This window comes from Bos indicus, chromosome 13 (genome assembly GCF_029378745.1).
Source record: "Bos indicus isolate NIAB-ARS_2022 breed Sahiwal x Tharparkar chromosome 13, NIAB-ARS_B.indTharparkar_mat_pri_1.0, whole genome shotgun sequence".
Classification (NCBI taxonomy): domain Eukaryota; kingdom Metazoa; phylum Chordata; class Mammalia; order Artiodactyla; family Bovidae; genus Bos; species Bos indicus.
The window spans coordinates 7,010,724-7,032,216 of record NC_091772.1 but is presented as its reverse complement, the minus strand read 5'-3'; the positions used below and the strand labels follow the sequence as shown (position 1 = coordinate 7,032,216).

General features: G+C 40.1%; 1 protein-coding gene across 8 annotated transcripts in view; it reads left to right on the top strand.

Moving 5' to 3' along the window:
• Positions 1–21,493, top strand: part of TASP1 (taspase 1) — a 318,545-nt gene that overhangs the window by 92,380 nt on the left and 204,672 nt on the right. For 7 of the 8 annotated variants that reach the window (XM_070800705.1, XM_070800702.1, XM_070800703.1 and 4 more), the window contains one exon: positions 19,213–19,332. The exons of the other annotated variant lie outside the window; for it this stretch is intronic. In XM_070800705.1, coding sequence (XP_070656806.1) covers positions 19,213–19,332 — 120 coding nt within the window. The remainder of the gene's footprint in view (positions 1–19,212; positions 19,333–21,493) is intronic. 8 annotated transcript variants of the gene reach the window in all.

Below are 21,493 nucleotides of genomic sequence, written 5' to 3'. Positions count from 1 at the left end.
TTCCTCTGAGTGTAGATCTAAAGTCTCTTGAATGGTGACAGTGTCTAAAATTCCCATGGTCAACTATTTCTTCTGTAACTTTGTTTATTTTTTATTGGAATTTCACTTCCAGCATTATCACTGCTTCTTTGGTTCACTTTCATCTTGTTTGTATAGTGTCCTTTTTAGATTGTCAATTTTTAAAAAAATGGCTGCGGCTGCTGCTGCTGCTAAGTCGCTTCAGTCATGTCCGATTCTGTGCGACCCCATAGATGGCAGCCCACCAGGCTCCCCCGTCCCGGGGATTCTCCAGGCAAGAACACTGGAGTGGGTTGCCATTTCCTTCTCCAATGCATGAAAGTGAAAAGTGAAAGTGAAGTTGCTCAGTCGTGTCTGACTCTTAGTGACCCCATGGACTGCAGCCCACCAGCTCCTCTGTCCTTGGGATTTTCCAGGCAGGAGTACTGGAGTGGGGTGCCATTGCCTTCTCCAAAAAAAATGGCATGTGGATTTATCACTGGGAAACAAGGAGGCAGCACAACTACACACTTCGCTGTCTATCAGGACAGGCTTTGAATAAAATGACACGATTGGTTACTGATAATGATGGACGACTATGTAGTTAACAGTGATCTTTGGACTGAAGAGCTAGTAGTGAAGTTTATACTTTATGCAATTACTCACAGTTACTATACCATGTAATTGAAATTTGAACCATGTTGTTGAATGACTGACATTATTTAATTGAGCTGTGATAACACATTGTCTGTGTCGAAACCAGAACTGTTGGCCCTGTGGGATCTCCTTCAGCCCGAGTCCAGCACTCATGGTGGCCTTTAGTGTGTGCCTCTGTCCTTTGTGGCTCCCACGCACTGCGTCTGGTTCTCCCCTGGCAGTGTTGCCTTGGACTCATTGTTAGAATGTGGATCCATAATTCTTGAGGTATATGTGATGAAGTGATGACATGTTTTAAATTTATCTTTTGTTTTGATACAAAAAGTAAAAGGTAATGGTGTTAGCATCAATCTTAGCATTTTTGAAAAAGGAAATTTTCTTTTGGAATGAGTGCTTAACTCATTGACCAATAGCAGCTCTTAGCTGGAGCTACCGGACTGACTGAATTGTTACATAACCTTGTTATATAAGGGAAGGAGGTGTTACCAAGAGGAGAGATCCATAGGTTGGGAAAACAAATAGACTCAGTGCCCAGGATAGTCTAAATTTCATAAATATCAGTTTCAAACAGCTAGCCCTGGATGTTACTAGAAGGGGCTCTTTCATTCTTAGAGTATTAAAAGAGGTTGGGGGTATTGTTTGATCTCAACATTTTTGATGTTTCAAGCCTTTTTTTTCCCCTTTCATTTTTCACAAGCATATTGTGGAAATAGTTTCCATGTCTTTTCCTTTAATAACAGATTTTACAGTTGAATGTACATGGAATTCTTTGCTTCCTCCCATCACTTTTACAAATAATTTAAGTTTTCAATTAATTTCATAATTTTTAGGTAAAGCAGTACTTGTGTAGGGTGGGGAAATGATAGACAATCAGACCCTTCCCATTATGTGAGTATCCTTCATTCTTCTGTTTCCAATGAATGAGTTTAGAAAGGCTTGAATGCTTTTGTACAGCGTTGTGTGTTCAAAACCACTCTAAAGAGATGCTACAACTTTTAATTTTGTGTTCTTTAGCCACCACATAGGGACATCAAATTGGCCACATGTTTCAGACAGGAAATGTTGGGCCTTGCTTTGTGCGCTTCATATAAATATATTCTATTCTTTTGAAGTATATTGTGGGTAACATTTTTCCCTTTTATCCACCATCTTGAAATTATTATGTAAACGCTTAACTGTATCATACTAAATCACTGTATTTTTTGGGTGAGAGGTAGGTTAAGATCAAAGAAAATAAATGCATGAAAAACAACATATTTTCCTCAGATTGCTCTATTTGTACTTGTGTACGTGTCTGTGTATTATGTGTGCAGGGAAGGAGTAATTATTCTTTTGCAGAAATTTGCTTGATCTGGTGTCCTACGGTGTCTCTCAAGAAGATGGTTAATGCGTAGATACATGAGTAAATAGAAGTAAGAAACTCCTTTGCCTTCTCTTTTACATAAAGAAGTATACTTCATATATTTAATTTTTTTCTATAAACCTATAAATTCATCCTGTGGAGTGATTATCTTCCATTTGAAATTATTTCTTTGAATTGTAAGTAACATATTAAAATTTATATTTTCCTGTCCAAAGATGGAGAAGCTCTATACAGTCAGCAAAAACAAGACCAGGAGCTGACTGTGTCTCAGCCCATGAACTCCTTATTGCCAAATTCAGACTTAAATTGAAGAAAGTAGGGAAAACCACTAGACCATTCAGGTACGACCTAAATCAAATCCCTTATGATTATACAGTGGAAGTGAGAAATAGATTTAAGGGCCTAGATCTGATAGATAGAGTGCCTGATGAACGATGGAATGAGGTTCGTGACATTGTCCAGGAGACAGGGATCAAGACCATTCCCATAGAAAAGAAATGCAAAAAAGCAAAATGGCTGTCTGGGGAGGCCTTACAAATAGTTGTGAAAAGAAGAGAAGGGAAAAGCAAAGGAGAAAAGAAAAGATATAAACATCTGAATTCAGAGTTCCAAAGAATAGCAAGAAGAGATAAGAAAGCCTTCTTCAGAATGGGAAAGACTAGAGATCTCTTCAAGAAAATCAGAGATACCAAAGGAACATTTCATGCAAAGATGAGCTCGATAAAGGACAGAAATGGTATGGACTTAACAGAAGCAGAAGATATTAAGAAGAGATGGCAAGAATACACAGAAGAACTGTACAAAAAAGATCTTCATGACCCAGATAATCACGATGGTGTGATCACTGACCTAGAGCCAGACATCCTGGAATATGAAGTAAAGTGGGCCTTGGAAAGCATCACTACCAACAAAGCTAGTGGAGGTGATGGAATTCTAGTTGAGCTATTCCAAATCCTGAAAGATGATGCTGTGAAAGTGCTGCACTCAATATGCCAGCAAATTTGGAAAACTCAGCAGTGGCCACAGGACTGGAAGAGGTCAGTTTTCATTCCAATCCCAAAGAAAGGCAATGCCAAAGAGTGCTCAAACTACCACACAATTGCACTCATCTCACATGCTAGTAAAGTAATGCTCAAAATTCTCCAAGCCAGGCTTCAGCAATATGTGAACCGTGAACCTCCAGATGTTCAAGCTGGTTTTAGAAAAGGCAGAGGAACCAGAGATCAAATTGCCAACATCTGCTGGATCATTGAAAAAGCAAGAGAGTTCCAGAAAAACATCTATTTCTGCTTTATTGACTATGCCAAAGCCTTTGACTGTGTGGATCACAAAAAACTGTGGAAAATTCTTCAAGAGATGGAAATACCAGACCACCTGACCTGCCTCTTGAGAAATTTGTATGCAGGTCAAGAAGCAACAGTCAGAACTGGACATGGAACAACAGACTGGTTCCAAATAGGAAAAGGAGTTCATCAAGGCTGTATATTGTCACCCTGCTTATTTAACTTCTATGCAGAGTACATCATGAGAAACGCTGGACTGGAAGAAACAGAAGCTGGAATCAAGATTGCCGGAAGAAATATCAATCACCTCAGATATGCAGATGACACCACCCTTATGGCAGAAAGTGAAGAGGAACTAAAAAGCCTCTTGATGAAAGTGAAAGTGGAGAGGGAAAAAGTTGGCTTAAAGCTCAACATTCAGAAAACAAAGATCATGGCATCCGGTCCCACCACTTCACGGGAAATAGATGGGGAAACAGTGGAAACAGTGTCAAACTTTATTTTTCTGGGCTCCAAAATCACTGCAGATGGTGACTGAAGCCATGAAATTAAAAGATGCTTACTCCTTGGAAGGAAAGTTATGACCAACCTAGATAGCATATTCAAAAGCAGAGACATTACTTTGCCAACAAAGGTCCATCTAGTCAAGGCTATGGTTTTTCCAGTGGTCATGTATGGATGTGAGTTGGACTGTGAAGAAAGCTGAGCACCGAAGAATTGATGCTTTTGAACTGTGGTGTTGGAGAAGACTCTTGAGAGTCCCTTGGACTGCAAGGAGATCCAACCAGTCCATCCTGAAGGAGATCAGCCCTGGGATTTCTTTGGAAGGAATGATCCTAAAGCTGAAACTCCAGTACTTTGGCCACCTCATGTGAAGAGTTGACTCATTGGAAAAGACTCTGATGCTGGGAGGGATTGGGGGCAGGAGAAGGGACCGACAGAGGATGAGATGGCTGGATGGCATCACTGACTCGATGGATGTGAGTCTGAGTGAACTCCGGGAGTTGGTGATGGACAGGGAGGCCTGGCGTGCTGTGATTCATGGGGTCGCAAAGAGTCGGACGTGACTGTGCGACTGATCTGATCTGATCTGATCTGAAGATTATCTGATTACTGATTAATTACATATAGCACTTACGTGTGAATCAGAAAGTAGGTCAGTAACTTAATTGCTTCTATTACTAGATTACTACCACCTCATGCATTCACATAGGTTATACAGTCTGATGAGCAGTATTCCTTTGCAATGTAAATTGATGGAGTTTCTTTAAAGATTTACAGTTTGTAGCAGTTTATGCCAATTCATCAATTATCCATATCCAGAACTTTCAACCCTTGATAGCTGGGCAATATTTCAGAAAAAGTTTCTAAGTTCTTGTATAAAGATTCAATACCTAGTAGGTTGGATTTCTTCCCAAATCTTCTTAAACCCTCATGAAACTATGCCTTAAATTTACACTGAGTTTTAAAATTATAAGTGAGATTAGTGAGGCAAGAAATCAGTGTTAACAGACCATAACTGCTGTTTTTATTTTGTAAGGGAATGTGGTTTTCCAGGAGGCTTATTATAGGTTGACATCAGATGTTGTTAGACTTGTAAATCCGCCCTCTGTTTTGAGTATCCATCAGCTCTGTAGAGCCTCCTGTAAGTTTTGATATTTAACCAGAATCATAGGAGGGGAAAATGAAGTTATTCCTTCGTTATCATTGGGATAATCTTAGCTGACCTTGTATGTAATGTACAAATTGTCATATTATAGCTTTCCTAAGTGGAAATTCCTCCAGTGAATGGAATTTCATAGACGTCTTCCTGTCTGGGAATTGGTTCAGATCATGATGTTTACAGCATGAGGTTCTAAGTCAGAATTTTTAAATATGTCCTCATACTGTATCCCCACGTGTTAATGACCTGAGTTGACCTGTCACAGATATAGTGGTGTTAACACGTGTGTAGCCAATATACGCATGTGTTAAGGCCAGCAGAATAAACCAGCACGTGAAAAGACAAATGTGTATACACTGGCGCGCGCGCACGCGCGCACACACACACACAGAGGTCAGTAACAGGGATGCTTTAAGATCAGAAGATAAGACCCACTGCTTAAGTAAGATGAAGGAAAACTGGAGTTTTCAAAGTCCTGACTGGCCCACGTCTTCTGTAATCAGCCTAGAACATTCTGAATAAAAAGTCACAGGCCAGAAACTATTCAAGAGCCGAGGCTGGGATCACTCAAGGAGTGGAGGGAGTGTTGCTGGCTGAGATGGGTACAGAGGACCAGGAGAGGTCTGACCAGAGAAGGTCTGGTCAAGGTCTGACATGGGCCAGTCCAGAGGCCCGGGGCAGACGTGGAGCCACTCTGGACATGAGATTGCTCAGCCATACTGTCAGCATGTGGTGCCAGCTGACTGCCGTCTTTCCGTGTGACACTTCTCTAATATATTCTCCCTGGCAAAACAGAGCCTGTCCAAACCTCTTGATTCTCTCATTGAGAGATTCTTTATTCTAGTGTGTGCTCAACCTGGCTAACTGTTATCTTCATCCGTGTAGTGTGTTTGTTTTTGTTTTCTTTGGCTGTACTGCATGACATGTCCCTGACCAGGGATCGAACCCTCGCCACCTGCATTGGAAGCATGCAGTCTCAACCTCTGGACCACCAGGAAAATCCCCATCTGGGTAGTTTTAGATGTACTGGTGGGAGGGAGGTTCTTAGGCTCTACTCTCAATTTACTAAATGAAAATCTGCAGGGATGTGTAAGGTATTGGGGCAGAATTTGAGAGTCGTTTTTTCTGCTTAGTATGTCACAGTGGGCCTGGAAAAGCACCTGCTCAGTAATCATTTCTTCAGTGAACATAGAATGTTTTAGAGGAGTTGGTAGTTCCATGATTGCATCCAGTTAAGTTCATGTCCACTCCTCCTCATTTAGCTCTCCTCTAGGAAGACTGGAGTTCTTTTCTCCTTTCACCTTATTCCAGAATTTGTCTCCAGGTCATTGTTTATTTTTCAACAGGCACCAGACACAGTGCCCATGAAACTGTGTTTGAGTGAATGAGTCCAAATCTTTATTTCCATCCCACTTTCATGCCCTGACTTTTCCAGTTGCTTATTACACGTCTCATGTCTAGCTTAGCTCAGCAAGTCTAGAGTCAAGGTTCATCACCATCTCCTGCATGACTGTGGTAGCATCCCAGTCCGTCTGCTGCTGCCACTTCCAGTCAGTTCTATACACAGCATTCATGGAATCACTTAACAGTTCAATTTGATTTTGTCATGACCCTCTTCAGTCACTTCCAGCTGCACTTAGAAATAAAGTGCAGCCCCTTAACAGATCCCACAGGACTTGATAGGAGCAGATGCCTGTCTTTCTTTCCAGTCTTTTGTTCTTTTACTCTCAGGAGGTCACACTGTCAAGATGCTGCAGGAGTCTGGGCCTTTGTCCTGTGATTCCAGATCCCGGAAATTTTGCCCTTCCCCCTCCTACCTGTCACTCAAGCGGTCATGCAGCTCCAGCTGCCTTTCTCTGAGGGTGCTTGTTTGATGTCTTTCTCTTCCATTACAGTGCAGGTTCCAGGAGGACAGGGACCCTATCTGTTTTGGTTGCCATGGTTTCTCAGTTTGGCGTAAAACGTCTGTTGCTCAGTCGCTGAGTTGTGTCCGATCTTTGCCGCCCCATGGATGGCAGCACACCAGGCTTCCCTGTCCTTCACTGTTTCTTGATGTTCAAACTCATGTCCACTGAGTTGGTGATGCTGTCCAACCATCTCGTTCTCTGTCACCCCCTTCTCCTCCTGCCCGTAATATTTCCCAGCATCAGGGTCTTTTCCAGTGAGTCGGCTCTTTGCATCAGGTGGCAAAAGTGTTGGAGCTCCAGCTTCAGCATCAGTCCTTCCAATACATATTCAGGGTTGATTTCCTGTAGGATTGATTGCTTTGATCTCCTTGCTGTCCAAGGAGCTCTCAAGACTCTTCTCCAGCACCGCAATTCAAAAGCATCAATTCTTCAGCACTCAGCCTTCTTAAAGGATGGTTCAACTCTCACATCCATATGCATGTCTACTGGAAAAACCAGAGCTTTGACCATATGAACCTTGTTGGCAAAATGCTGTCTTTGCTTTTAATATGCTTTCTAGATTTCTCATAGCTTTCCTTCCAAGGAGCAAGCATCTTTTAACCTCATATTATATATTATATATAATAAGTGCTCATTACACAATTGATAAATATAGGTATTATTTTTTGTTTTGTTTGTTTTATTTTGATTGCTTCTTTTTGACATACCTATCACTCTTAAATCTATACCATTTTTTCCTTGATGACTGGATGGTTGCAGTATCTTTCTAACTGGCCTCCCTACTTCTAGACTCTCCCCATTCCTCTTTAAGTCTGTGTATTATCCCAATATACATTTCCTTAAAAATACCTGTATTGGTCTTATCCTTCTCTTGGGAGAAACTTTAATAGAATCTTTGCTATCTGTAGTTAAAACCCAGTTTCTTTAGATTGACTTTATAAACCCTCTTCAAGCTTGTACCCAACCTCCTTTTCCATTATTTCTCTCCTGGAATAATCTTTTTTTTCCCCCCTACTACCAATTACATCTCTGCATTTGATTTTTAATGAATTTGCTGAAAGTTCTCATTTCTAAGTTTTGCTCATGTCTCTTTCTCTTTGTGGAATAAATGATAATTAATAATGGAATACCTGCCACTTTGCCTACTGAAACTGTAATCCAAGCCCTTCTTTAAGGACCAGCTCAAATGCTACCCAGATTAAAACAAATTCCTTTCTTCTATTTAGTACATGTAATGGGCACTCAATAAGTGCTTGTTGAATTATCTGCTGCTTTTGCCATTTTGAGATTGATGTGTGTGGTTATTTTATCTTATTCATGTAGGCATATAGAGGCATAAGCATTTGTTTTTAATTCCTATCACAGTGCCTTGAAAAATACCTTTACTCAATTAACATTACTAATTTTAACATCTACAATCAATGATTCTACTATAAATTTTGAGAGAGCAATGCATCTGTTATTTTCTTTAATTGTAAGTCTTACAAGTTTGAATCTTCTTTCTAATGCTTCAGGCATATTGTTAGTCCAAAACTATACCTCACTTTTAACAATAAGCTTGTATTTGGGGATATAATGAAAGAAAAGTTAAGTTGTCTGGAAATAGTACTAATAATATTATTCAGTAAGTGAAGGAAGTGATTGTAGGGAACTAATATCTCAGAAGCAACCAACAACTCTAGAGTTGAGTCAGGAAGTGTCCACAAGGGGGCGTGCCCATCTAGCCATCTAGAGAAATGTGACCAATTCCCACTTCTGTTATGCAGGTAAAAATGCCTGTTTTACAAATGTACTCTTAGAACATGTCTTTTTTTTTCTCTCCCCCTAGGAAAAAGAATGAACCTTCACCACCACAAAAATTCCTACCCATTTTCTAGCACTTGTTTATTTTGGTTGTGTGATTTTCCAAGGAGCGATAGGGGATGGAATGGAAATGGGGATTGCCTTGCAAGCTAAGACGGTCTATGAAGCCTGTGGTTGTGCTTCCCACCCCCCCGCACCCCCCCCCCGCCCCCCACATTGAGAGAATTTTCACTGTACAAGCGTTGTCATCTCTTCTGTGGTCATTTTATGTTTTTTAGTCAAGGAATAGGCAGTGCTCCATTTTCACTGCTTCACCGATTTGTATCACCTAAAACTTTGAGGAACTCACCAGTCAGTGACCTGGAGGAGTGCACAGGCTTGGAGTGGCGTGCCCACCGGAGGTCATGGCCTCTTGGGATCTTTAGTTTTTCTTTGCAGTACCTATTTTACCTTGACTTCATCATTATCACCAGCAAGCATTTATTGAGTACTATTTATACACAGGTTTTCAAGCAGGTTTTAGGGAATAAATTGAGAGGCCCTGACCATTTTATGTGTTCCAGAGGAGTTAAGCAATAAAGGAAACTCATATCAAACTGATTTGGTATGTGGCAGAAGAATGAAATCATCCACAAGAGCTGCAGGGATTAGCAGGATGGAGAAAGTCACTCTAAGCACATGGTAGGCTTTATGAAGAGCTAGAGTTTAAGCTGGGCCTTCCCTGGTGGCTCAGACGGTAAAGAATTTGCCTGCAATGTGGGAGATCCGGGTTCAATCCCTGGGGTGGGAAAATCCCCTGGAGAAAGGAATGGCTACTCATTCCAGTATTCTTGCCTGGGAAATCCCATGGACAGAGGAGCCTGGCAGGCTACAGTCCATGGGGTTGCAAAGAGCTGGATATGACTGAGTGACTAATACTTTAGTCTTTGGGTCTAATGTCTTGGTTAAAGAGTAGGGCTTACATAACTGTAGAGAGAAAGAGAAATTCCTAAGTTTAGAAGAAGCCTGTGAGTGGATAAGCAGGTTGCACTACAGAGTTTCTGCAGAACAGTGTTTTCAAATCCAAGTGCTCACGGGGGCTGGGCAGGTAATGTGAACGTGTGAGACCATCTAGAGAGGCGGCGTGAATAGCAGTACATGATCCAATTTTTGGTATGCAAAAACCAAACTACAGTGCACCAACTTCTGACAAACTTTTCTGGTCAGACCAAACTCTGGTTTTGGCAGTCTGTAATCCCCCATGGGGGCACGGCAGTTGAAAGGATTCAGATGTTCACAGAATTTGGCAAAGTGAAATAGGCCATGGAGGAAATAAGTCCAAAGCCAGAGTCCTCCCGAACATCTATTTGCACTGACTGTACTTGGACGCAAATGAGGAGAATATTTTGAAATATAACGCGGCTATTTGCGTTAAACATAGGCTTTGAAGTGTTGGAAGTCTCTGAAAACATCATTGGAGTTAATTTGAATGGTTTTAGAATTTCTGAGATTTAGTACTATCATAATTAGTTTAGATTGTATTTTATATTCTAAACTATACTTAACTCCTTCTTATTCTTTGTAATTCTTTGATTTATCTCTAATTTCTAATAAGATTTTAATCTATTGAGGAACAAAAGGAAAATAAGTATATGGGCATTTTTGCTCCCCTTTTGCTTTTTAATATGCTGATCTTTAGTTGTTATGTATTTATCATTTTAAATAACAATTTCTATTTTTGTGAGTATACTCATAATTATATGGTCAAATGAATACTGCTGTACTTAAAAAAATTTCACATCACATGAAGTAACTTGTTACTTTGTTACTAAAGTCAGTGTCAAATATTGTTCTAAAGTCTGAAGAGGGTGGAATTTAAATCCAGGTTAAATGACCCATCCCAATTGTCATGGTGTTTCATTGGCAGGAATAGACTCCAGATTGTCCAAGTTACCTTTGAGTCCTTTATCTATTATTCCCCACTGCTTTAAGAGTCAGTTCAAAGGCCAGTGGAGTGCTGGTATTTAAAAGAAAAAGTGTAATTTTATCCAGAGAAGGTACATGTAAGTCTGAAATGAAAGCGAGACCAGAAGTCCAGACCACGACCAGGTGTTCCTGGAAAGAGCCAAATTGGACAACTAAATTGAAAAAGGTTGCCTGCTCTTATTAAAGAGACTTTGTTGCTGTCTATTTAATTAGCAAAGTCTTAGCTCATTTATTTACGTGTTTTTAATCTGCCCAGGTAATGACATTCATAGCCTATTAGTGTGTGTGCTGGTAGCATGGTGCACCATCTCTGTGGTTGAAGTCCTTTCGTATATGTGCCTCTCGGAGGTGAAACTGCCAAATAATCTTGATTTCCTCCTCCCTTGAACTTGTTTCCCAGACAGCAATCATTGAGTTTAAGACAGTGAAGGATGACCAGCTCTCCAGTAGAAAAAGTAAAAGCTAAAATACTTAAAGCTAAAATATTGTATGAATACTAATTATTTAGAGCTTTTAGGAAAGCAATCTGGAATTAAAGAAACCGAATTGGTTAGTCAAACGCGAGGAGTGTGATCCAGATGGTTGATCTAGGGGATGAGAAGGCGGTAAAGAAGTGTTACCGGAAGAAAACATCGAATGGTGGGGTGTGTGTCCAATATAAAGACATATCATCTCTTTGTGGATAAAGTGAGAGGCTTCGTGTTTCATGGGAAAAGCCTTAGAAGTTTGTTTTGAACACTGGACCACAGAGCATGCACAGCCTCCTGAAATAAAGATCACTTCCACATTGTGAGAAACGACTCTGAGCTTCAGTTTGGTTATTATGGGACCAGTGAAAGATTTCTCAGCAGTTGTTAAGGATGTGCTCTTGGGACAAAACTCATTTAGGAATGATGTGCAAAAGCATTATATTTAGGGAAGATTGAAATATGAAATAATCAGAGGAATACGAGAAGTTAGAGGAAAACTGCTTTGGAGAGGCTGAGCCTGGATCATGCATAAAAACAGCAAAAGGCAGTTTCAGAGGACAGAAAGTTTGACTTATTAATGAGGTACAATTAAAAAGTGTCATGACACTTGGTTTGTTGCTGCCTATAGGTGGATGAGGGGCAAGACAAGCCGCAGAGGAGCCTAGAAGAAGCCAGTGTATAAAGAGGCTTCCAGAGAGGGGAGAGCTGCTGGGCTTAGGTTGTGCTCTCAGGGCCAGGGCCCCTGTGTGTTTGGGAGGTGACTGAGAAGACCTCTTCTGGGGTTTTCGAGACCTTGGGACTTGGAGAAGGGTGGTATTTCTCTGTGGGGCAGGGATAGGGGATGCAGATTGAGTCAGGAACGCCACCTCTACCATGACATCTGATAGTGTCTTCTGTTACTGCCAAGAGCCAAGCCTCCCCCCGGAGGAGAAGGCGGGAGGCTTGAGCCCTGCTGAGCTTTGGTGCCTGGAGAAAATCATTGCCTGTTCAATTTCATTCATTCAGTTTGTCCATTCGACAAGTTGTTCAGTCACAGACTGATTTTGCCCTTCTTTCTTCTGTTTATTTATTTTATTGCCTTTTTGGATCTTTTCATTTGGTGTTCATTCCTCTTTCATTGATTTTTCATCTTCTGTTTTTTCTCCTTGTGTTTTTCTTGTTCCCTTTCTAACTTATTTAGTTGGGCACTTAGCTTACTATTTTGTTTCTTTTGTAATATCAATACTTTGGGTATTAATTTCCCTCTCAGTACCACTTTTATTTCATCTCTCACAAGTTTTAAAATGCAGTGTTTTATATGTCTATTTCTTTTTGGTCATGTAGCTTGTGAGAGATCTTAGTTCCCTGACCAGGGATTGAACCTGCGCTCTTGGCAGTGAAAGTACAGAGTCCTAACCCCTGGACTTCCAGGGAATTCTCTGAAATGTAATATTTTTAATTATTACTGGTTATTTGTATTTTTGTTTAGATTTATTTGATCCATAAGTTATTTAGCAGTGCTTTTTTCTTTTTAAAAAATTTTTATTTACCTTTATTGATTCCTAACTTAATTGCATTGTAGTCAGAGAGTGTTTTCTGTTTGATGTTGTTTCTTGAAATTTGCTGTGATTTAGTTTATGGATTAATGTGTGGTCAATGTTTAAAAATACTTATTTGTGTTTGAAAACAATGCTTTCTCTCTAATGGGAGCAAAATTCCGTGAATGCCTTTTAATGTGCTATTCAGACCTTTTCTTTTTTGAAAATTGTATTTATTTATTTATGGCTGTGCTGTGTCTTCGCGGCTGCACGTGGGCTTTCTCTAGTTGCCACGAGCAGGGGCTATTCTGCCTCATGGTGCATGGGCCCCTCATTGCAATGGTTCCTCTTGTTGCAGAGCCTGGGCTCTAGAGCGCGAGCTCAGGAGTTGCGGCTTGCAGTCGCTAGAGTGTGGTCTCAGAAGTAGTGTCAGATTGACTTAGTTCCATGGCGTGTGGAATCTTCCTGGACCAGGTATTGAACTCGTGCGTTGGCCAGTGGATTCCTATCCACTGTTCTACCAGGGAAGTCCCCAGATCTTTTATTTCTTACTGAATTTTTATTTGTTTGTTTGCTTTAAGTCATTTTCCTTATTCATGGGTAAGAAAAATGTGTTAAACTATCTCGTTATGTTGCTCTGTTTTTGCTTTATGTACATTTGAGGCTATTTTTCATTTTAGGTACATACAGATTTAGAATTACTATATCGCCCTGGCTTATCTAAACTTTCAGTATTTACCATGTAGACATCCTTTAGTCCTATTAACCTTTTGTCTTAAAACTGGTATTCTTGATGTTAATTAGTTCCATTGTTTGGGTTGGTCCCACTGGGTGTCTCTCTTCTTTCCCTTGTCCTTTTGCTCTCAGCTTTTTCACGTCCTTATTTTTCAGGTGTATTTGTGATAACATAGCCAGATTTTAAAACCCCATCTTGATCGTCTAATAACGCTCTTTTTTTTTTTTTTAATAATTTTTTTTTTTAATTTTTTATTCCTTTATTTCTCATGTGTTCCCCATCCTGAACCCTCCTCCCTCCTCCCTCCCCATACCATCCCTCTGGGTCGTCCCAGTGCACCAGCCCCAAGCATCCAGCATCGTGCATTGAACCTGGACTGGCATCTCGTTTCATACATGACATTTCACATGTTTCAATGCCATTCTCCCAAATCTTCCCACCCTCTCCCTCTCCACAATTTTTTAAAATAATTGTGCTTCCTTTTTTGGCTGTGCTGGGTCTTCACTGCCACTCGAGCTTCTCTCTAGCTGTGGAGAGCAGGGCTGCTCTTTAGCTGTGGCTTGCAGGCTTCCCGTTGCAGCTCCTCCCCTGGCTGCGGGTTTCGGTAACTGCAGCTCCCAGGCTCTAGAATGCAGGCTCAGTAGTTGTGGCACATGGACTTAGTTGCTCCTTGGAATGTAAGGTCTTCCTGGACCAGGGATTGAACCCAGGTCTCCTGCATTGACAGGCAGATTCTTTACCATTGAGCCACCAAGGAAGCGCAATAATACACTATTATTATTTTTGAAGACAATATTAATTTTGATTGACATGCATGTTTGCCATTGTATTTGCTTGCTCATTCCTTGTTTCATTCCCGAGTGTCCTTTTCCTTCTTGGATTATTGTCTTAGTCCTTTCAGACTGCTATAACAACAAAATACAAGAGACCAGATGGCTTACAAACAATAGGAATGTATTTATCACAGTTCTGGAGGCTGGGAAGTCCAACTTCAAGGCATAGGCAGATGTGATATCTGATGAGGACCTCCTTCCTAGATGGCCATCTTTTTGCTATAGCCTTACATGCCAGAAGGGGCATGGAAACTTCTTGGGCTTCTTCTACAATGGCATATCTCATTCATGCAGGCTCTGCCTTCATGACCTATTCATTTTTTGATGCCCTACCTCCATTACCATCACTGTGGGGGTTAGGATTGCAATAGGTGAAACTTTGGAAGGGCACATTTAGATCACAGCAGTTATTTTCCTTTTTCTTAAAAGTATATTATTCATTTGTTTATTTGTTCATCCATTCAACAAATATATTTTGAGTACTTAAGAGGTGTCAAGTCCTTTTCTGGGTGCTTCGCTTATGCTAGTGAGTAACACATACAAAGATTACTGCCTTTGTGGAGCTTCTAGTCTTTTGGAGGAGTTTGGCTCACTCCAGTGTTCTTGCCTGGGAAATCCCATGGACGGAGGAGCCTGGCAGGCTACAGCTCACGGGGTCACACAGAGTCAGACACAACTGAGCGACTAACAGTTTCAGTTTTTCAGTTTGGGGTGAATACTTAGGGGTATAGTTGCTGAGTCATAGCTAGGTGTGTATATTTAATTTAGAGTTAAATTTTTTTGAATTAGAATTTTAAAAGTGTGATTAATATTTATTCCAGAAACACAAGAAGCCAAACTAGATATATTCATCATTATATTTTTAAACTGATTTTAAGTCATTGAGATGTATTCTATCAGTATTTTGATCAAATGAACGCAATTTAATAATCTAGTTAATATTATTTTAAAGAACTTATCAGAATTATCATCTTTCTTAAATTCCTCAATTTTGATTTCAACTCCAGTATATCTTAGGTTGCTATTCTTAACCAGTCGTTCATTATGAGTTCAAATTAAATACTATGAATTAAACAACATATGAATAAGAATAAAAATGTTTTAAAGCTTTGTAAAGCATCCGTTGTGGCTTCCCAGATGGCTCCGTGGTAAAGAACCCACCTGCTGCCAATGCTGGAGATGTGGGTTTGATCCCTGGGACAGGAAGATCCCCTGGAGAAGGAAATGGCAACTCCCTCCACTGTTCTTGCCTGGGAGAGCCCATGGACAGAAGAGCCTGGTGGGCTACAGTCCATGGTGTTCACAAAGAGTTAGACACAACTTAGCGACTAAACAACAACAGCAGCAGCAACAATGCTTCCATTGTAGTTCAGTTGTATAATAATCTAAGTCATGAGTATGTTCATCTGATCTCTACCATCACTTACACATGCTCATTCAACATGTACACTGAGGCCCCCAAATGGTTCCACTTTGAAGAAAACAATCCCATAGTATGTTATGTGTAAGATTATTAAAAAACAAAACAAAACACTGAGATTAAAACCAATGCATTTTCCACCTTTAATGTTGCAGCCCCAGAGCTCTGTATAGGAGTTCTGCCAGTTGGAAAACATTGTCCTTTGCTACTTTTGAGAGACCGGAATTTTTAGGTAATCCTCTGGAACTTTGTTATGATATGAATTTATAGTTAAAGCTGTAATTCAGATATATTGAAGCCCCTTAAAAGCACGGTTAACACACTTTATTTTTGTTTTGAGCTGAAAATGTTTCTGTTTACTTTTGGTGAATGATTTAGGGAATTAATAGCAAAGATTTTTACAAAATAAACTTTTTTCTCTGTTGTAGATATGTTTGGCACTAATCTGTGTAGTGCTGCACAGATTTTAATGTATATTTATTAAGCAAAGAATAAAGGATTATTTAAAAATAGACATCTTGACTATAGCTTTACAGAAACATCATTTTTAGTATTGGACATCAGAAGTGGGATTTTCTGAAGAGAGAAGAGAAAAGTCATTGGGTATTCTTATATCCAAATTTTCCTTGGTTTCAGCCAAGCCAGACACATGAAAGCAGATAATTCTGGCTAAGTTCTCCTTCTTTTATACACACAGCTGATACACTCTGAGCCCTCAGAGGCCCCACTACTGCAGGGGACTGGCTTTAGGAGCCAAATGTGGAGCCCGGTCTAGGTTTCCCAGACCCAGATCTATCATGGCATCTTCAGGATGCTTGAAGGTGGGGAAGCTTTCTGTTGCACTTACTGTGCTGTCATGGAAGGTGTTAAGTCAGCTGTGTTTCTCAAGTGGAAGCTCAGGCCAATTATAATGCTACTCAGCAGCCTAACAAGTCTTGGGAAGACTTGATATCTTAAAAATAAAATGTATTTCTGTATTTATTATTATATTAGGATAATCTCACCATACATCAGGTTCAGGATGTGCTTTTACACTCGAGATATTATTCTTGTATTTTATCTATTTGATACTTGAGTAATTCTGTACAGAAGAAGCCCTGGAGGAGGAAATGGCCACTCACTCCAGTATTCATGGGATTCTGTCCAAGAACCCCATGGACAGGGGAGCTTGGTAGGCTATGTTCCATAGGGTCACACAGAGTCGGACGTGACTGAAGCGGCTTAGCATGCACTCACTCATGCATATACAGAAGAAAGACCACATTAATGAGATACGTAACTGATAGATGATGTCTCTTGGCAGGTTTCAGAGTTAGTGCAGGTTAGAGACTTAATTTTCATGTGGAAAGTACCTACACTTTGTTCTACGGGATTTATTAGTTTATATGTGTTACTTTATTTAATTCTTACAATAACTATGTAATAGCCATCTCCAATTTGGGGTGAGAAAAATGAAAACTTTTGACATGAAGTTCAACAGAGATGACTAGATCATTAGTTAATTGTAGAAAGTTTTATTTGTCTTTTCCATGACACATGGAATCCGTATGTCAACTTTATACGCATGTGTTTAATCTGACAAGAACTATAATTTATGCCATTGCTTTTTAATAACAATTTTATCAAAAAATTAATGCAACTAGCATATTTCAGTCAAGGACATTAGGTCTGTGTGTATCTATGTGGTGCATATACTTCTAAGTATTTATGGAGTGTAAGAGTATAATAGTAGCTCTATATAATAACAGTCATTGTATATTTTTTAAACTTTCTAAGATTTCTTTTCTATATACACGAGCTTGGTGAAATTATTATAGCCAAAATACCACTGTTTGTCTTTCATTCAATTTACCTGCACTTCATAAAAATGCTTAAATATTACTTCATCATCTTTCAGTTTCCATTTCAGTATGTGAAATCTATAAACTAATTCTTGAATATTTTATGAAGTAATTCTGATTTTTGCAGGTGTTGCTAGCCATTAGGAATATTTAGCTTAATTTGGAACAGAATTCTCTATCTTTTGCTTGCTTTTTCATTTTTGAAAAACAGGTTATAGTAAATCCATCTATGTATAATCCTTCCATGTCTTTGTACAGTAAGGTTCAAAGGGATGAAAGTTAAAGTCACGATATCCTGATTGAAATGCAGAGAATTGTTTTTACAGATAATTCATATCATTGTGTATATGTTATGTGTCCCCTCAGTAAAATTCTGTTTTATGGAATGTTTGAGTAGGATCAGCAGTCACAGTTAATAAAAAAGGACTAATAAAGAATACCCTTTCCTGACTTTGTTGTTGCTGTTTTTGAGGAAGGTTATTCTACAGTGCCTTTTTATTTGTATGAGAGTAGTCTGTTTCTAAAAGAAGAAGTAAGATTGCTAAGATCATGTTTTAAAATACTTTGTGGTATGGTCATGGTGGTATGGTCATGGTGGTATGCTGCCAATTGGTAGTGGAACAAGAGGGAGCTTAAATCTTTTATGCTGACATAATGTTGGTCTTAGGTGGTTTAAGTCTCTCCTTCGGCAGATTTGTGCCTGTAAAATTATTTGCCTTAGAATGAGTAGAGCAGACATTTGGCTGATCATGACCTATGGGATAGTATCAGACCTTGTTTCTCAAAAGTAGAGTCCATGGACAGAAGTCTCTTTGAACATGGGGTTGTCCCTGACTCTGATACAGACTTGGGGGTATGGGTGAGGATGGGGTTCTCAGGTTCTAGGGCACCAGTGACCTAGACTTTAAAAATATATACCACCATGACCACAATGAACCTAAAGACCTATAACAGCCCTCCTTTAGTATACTAAAAAGGTAATTTTTCATGAAATTTCCTTCCCACTCCCTTTACTTCTGATTTTTATCCAGCAGTGTAAAGTTGGTCTGCCTTGCACAGGTGACCCAGAAATCTTCGAGGCAAGAGACAGCTGCTCATGGTCAATATGTGTGAAATGCCTTAAGCGTGTGAGGCCTGGAACAAGACCCAGGAACACAAAGATGGCTCCCAGGAATGTGCAGTTTTCTGCCATATGAGTGGCAACCATATTATTAACACAGCAGAGAAGGGGGTTTGCCATCAAGTGTCTCACAAGGAAGAAATTTTAAAGAAAACTGTAGCATGGTCTAGTTCAAGACTGAACATCACTCTCTCCATTTATTGTGGTGAATATATTACTTTTAGAAATTTTTGCATAATATTAAAGAAATACAAATAAGAACATTTATTAGTTCACTTATACCGTAGATCTTTTCCTTTCCAGATTCTCAGTCGTGAACTGAATTCTTGAGATTAAGGTGATACAGTGATATATTACAATTTATACTGTTGTTTTCTTCCTCCCTTTGAAAGGCATGTTAGGCTTCTTATTAGAGAAAAGCAAGCAGACACTCTTGGCTCAGGATCTTTCACTGGAAAATAAGTTTTGACTTGAACCGGATTTAAGCGTCAGCTTGACAATAGATAGGCAATTGCCGAATGCTCCAGCTAAGGATAAGCTCAGCTTTCGCTGTGTCATGACTGTCCTTGAAGTGTTGTGCGGTCGGGTCGCTGCTGTGCACCGTGCTTAGTGAACGCTCTGGCCCTTTGCTCCACAGGAGAATGACTCGGGCCCTTTGGACACAGTGGGCGCTGTGGTTGTGGACCACGAAGGGAATGTGGCTGCCGCCGTTTCTAGTGGAGGCTTGGCCTTGAAACATCCGGGGAGAGTTGGGCAGGTAAGGAACACTGAGGTGTTTAAACTAGCCTCACAAGTTGAACGTAGAATTTGCTAGCTCACAAGTTTTTGAACCAGTAGAGACATTTTTTTTTTGTCTTTAGAAAAAAACAAATGGTATTGTTCTTAACACTTAGGTAGTATGAATCATCAACTGCCTGTTTAGGATCTTTTCTAAAATGAAAACCCACCTCAGAATACTAGGGTTCTTACTGATCTTTATAACCAAACAAACATAATCGTGTGTTGGACTACTTTCAGTTGGCTGGGTACTGGCCTGGGTATTTATCAGACATGTAATAAATGCACTGAGTCCCATGTTCATTCTTTGTAAATGTCATTCTCTGTAGAAGTGAGCACCTGACTGTATGACTGCTTGCTTTTCAGGTGGGAAAATGGTTTCAGAGTTGCATTTTATATTTCCTCTATTCAAGGAACAGTAGCATTTTGACTCTAATCCTTTCTCTGATTAAGTATTTCAGCGGTTTTATAGACTAACTGGTATTTCAAGTCACCAACACATGATACTACTCACGAAATCGAGGTATGAGGGAGGCTGAATTTATGTGCAACTGGCTTTTTGCGAGCTCACTTGTACATCTTCTTCACCCCCAACTCCCCATCTCCAGCCTTTAGCACTAAATTAAGAATGAAATTTAACAATCCATTTGATCTAATAATCTTTCTGAGTGTATACCAACTTGGCACATTACTTACTGGCTTAACAAATATTTGTTGAGTGAACAAACAAATTGGATGCCCTCAGAATCTGTTGGCTTCCCAAGTGGCGCTAGTGGTAAAGAACCTGCCTGCCAATGCAGGAGATGCAAGAGATGCGGGTTTGATCCCTGGGTCAGGAAGGTCTCTTGGAGGAGAAAATGGCAACCCACTCCTGTATTCTTGCCTGGAGAATGCCATGGACACAGGAGCCTGGCAGGCTGCAGACCATGGCATTGCAAAGAGTTGAACACGACTGAGTACACAGCACAGCAAGGCAGCACGGCACAGAGTCTGTTAAAGTGTCACGGTTGCGTGAGGCGTGTGTGAGCTTAGTACCGGGATCTCACGTTGCCTCTGGAGCGCTGCTTGGCATGCCCGTTGTGCTTTGTATCTTGTGTTTGAAGAAGAGTCCACGTCACAGTTGCTTTGGACGCGGTGGGTAGTGAGTGCTCAGAGCAGGGTGATCTGATTCATGGAGGACATCTTTGCAAAGCCCCTGGTGACATTCTGTGACCTGCCCTTTATGGCGGACAAACCACTCATAGTGCTATGGTGGGAAGGGGAGGGAAGAATAATTAATTTTGTGCTACTCTTTGCCTGCCATGCAAGGGGATTTATGGAACATGATTACTCAACATGTGTAAACGCTTTGAACTCAGTATAAAAAGTCTTTGTCTGGTCATGGTATTTTTCCACATAATAAAGTCTTGTGTATTTGTCAAGTTTGGAATAGGAAAACCAAGCTTGGCATATCAGATCTGGATGCCTTGGTAGAGAAAGAGAGAGAAAAGCCAGCAAAGCCGCCTTCATCGCATTGCCATTCCCATGACTTTTTCACTGGTTTTTGTTTGTTTTGGTTAGCAAGATAGCAACAAGAGAACCAAGGATAGTTCTGGACTGTGTTAGCAGGACATTACATCCAGCAATCTTGAAGCTATTCTGCCGCACTGCACATGGAGTTGTCTTGGAAAAAGAAATACTGTAAAGCTTACACGTACATATTTGAAAACTAAGAGAGTAAATCTTAAAAGTTCTCATCACAAGAAAAACAGTTCTGCGACTGTGTATGCTGACAGAAGTTAACGGATGTTAACTGATCATTTTGCATTCTATGCAAATATTGAATTATTAGTCTGTTTACCCGAAACTAATAAAATATGTGTCAGTTGTACCTCAGTTTAAAAAAAAAGCTTACATATTAATTTGCCCCACGTGACTGGTTTATGAATGTACAGTTTGTGAAGGCTGAAAAATCAGGAAATGGTGTGAAGGAGAGGGTAAAGTTGCTTACATGGAAAGCAGTTGCTTAATCGGGTTATATTGCTCAGATGGAAGAGAGGCAACAAGCCTGGAAACGTGGAAGCATCATATGAGAGGTAGAGGGCTGTCCTTCTTAACAAGCAGAATAGAATGAAACAATACATAAGCAAACTGTCTTTGAA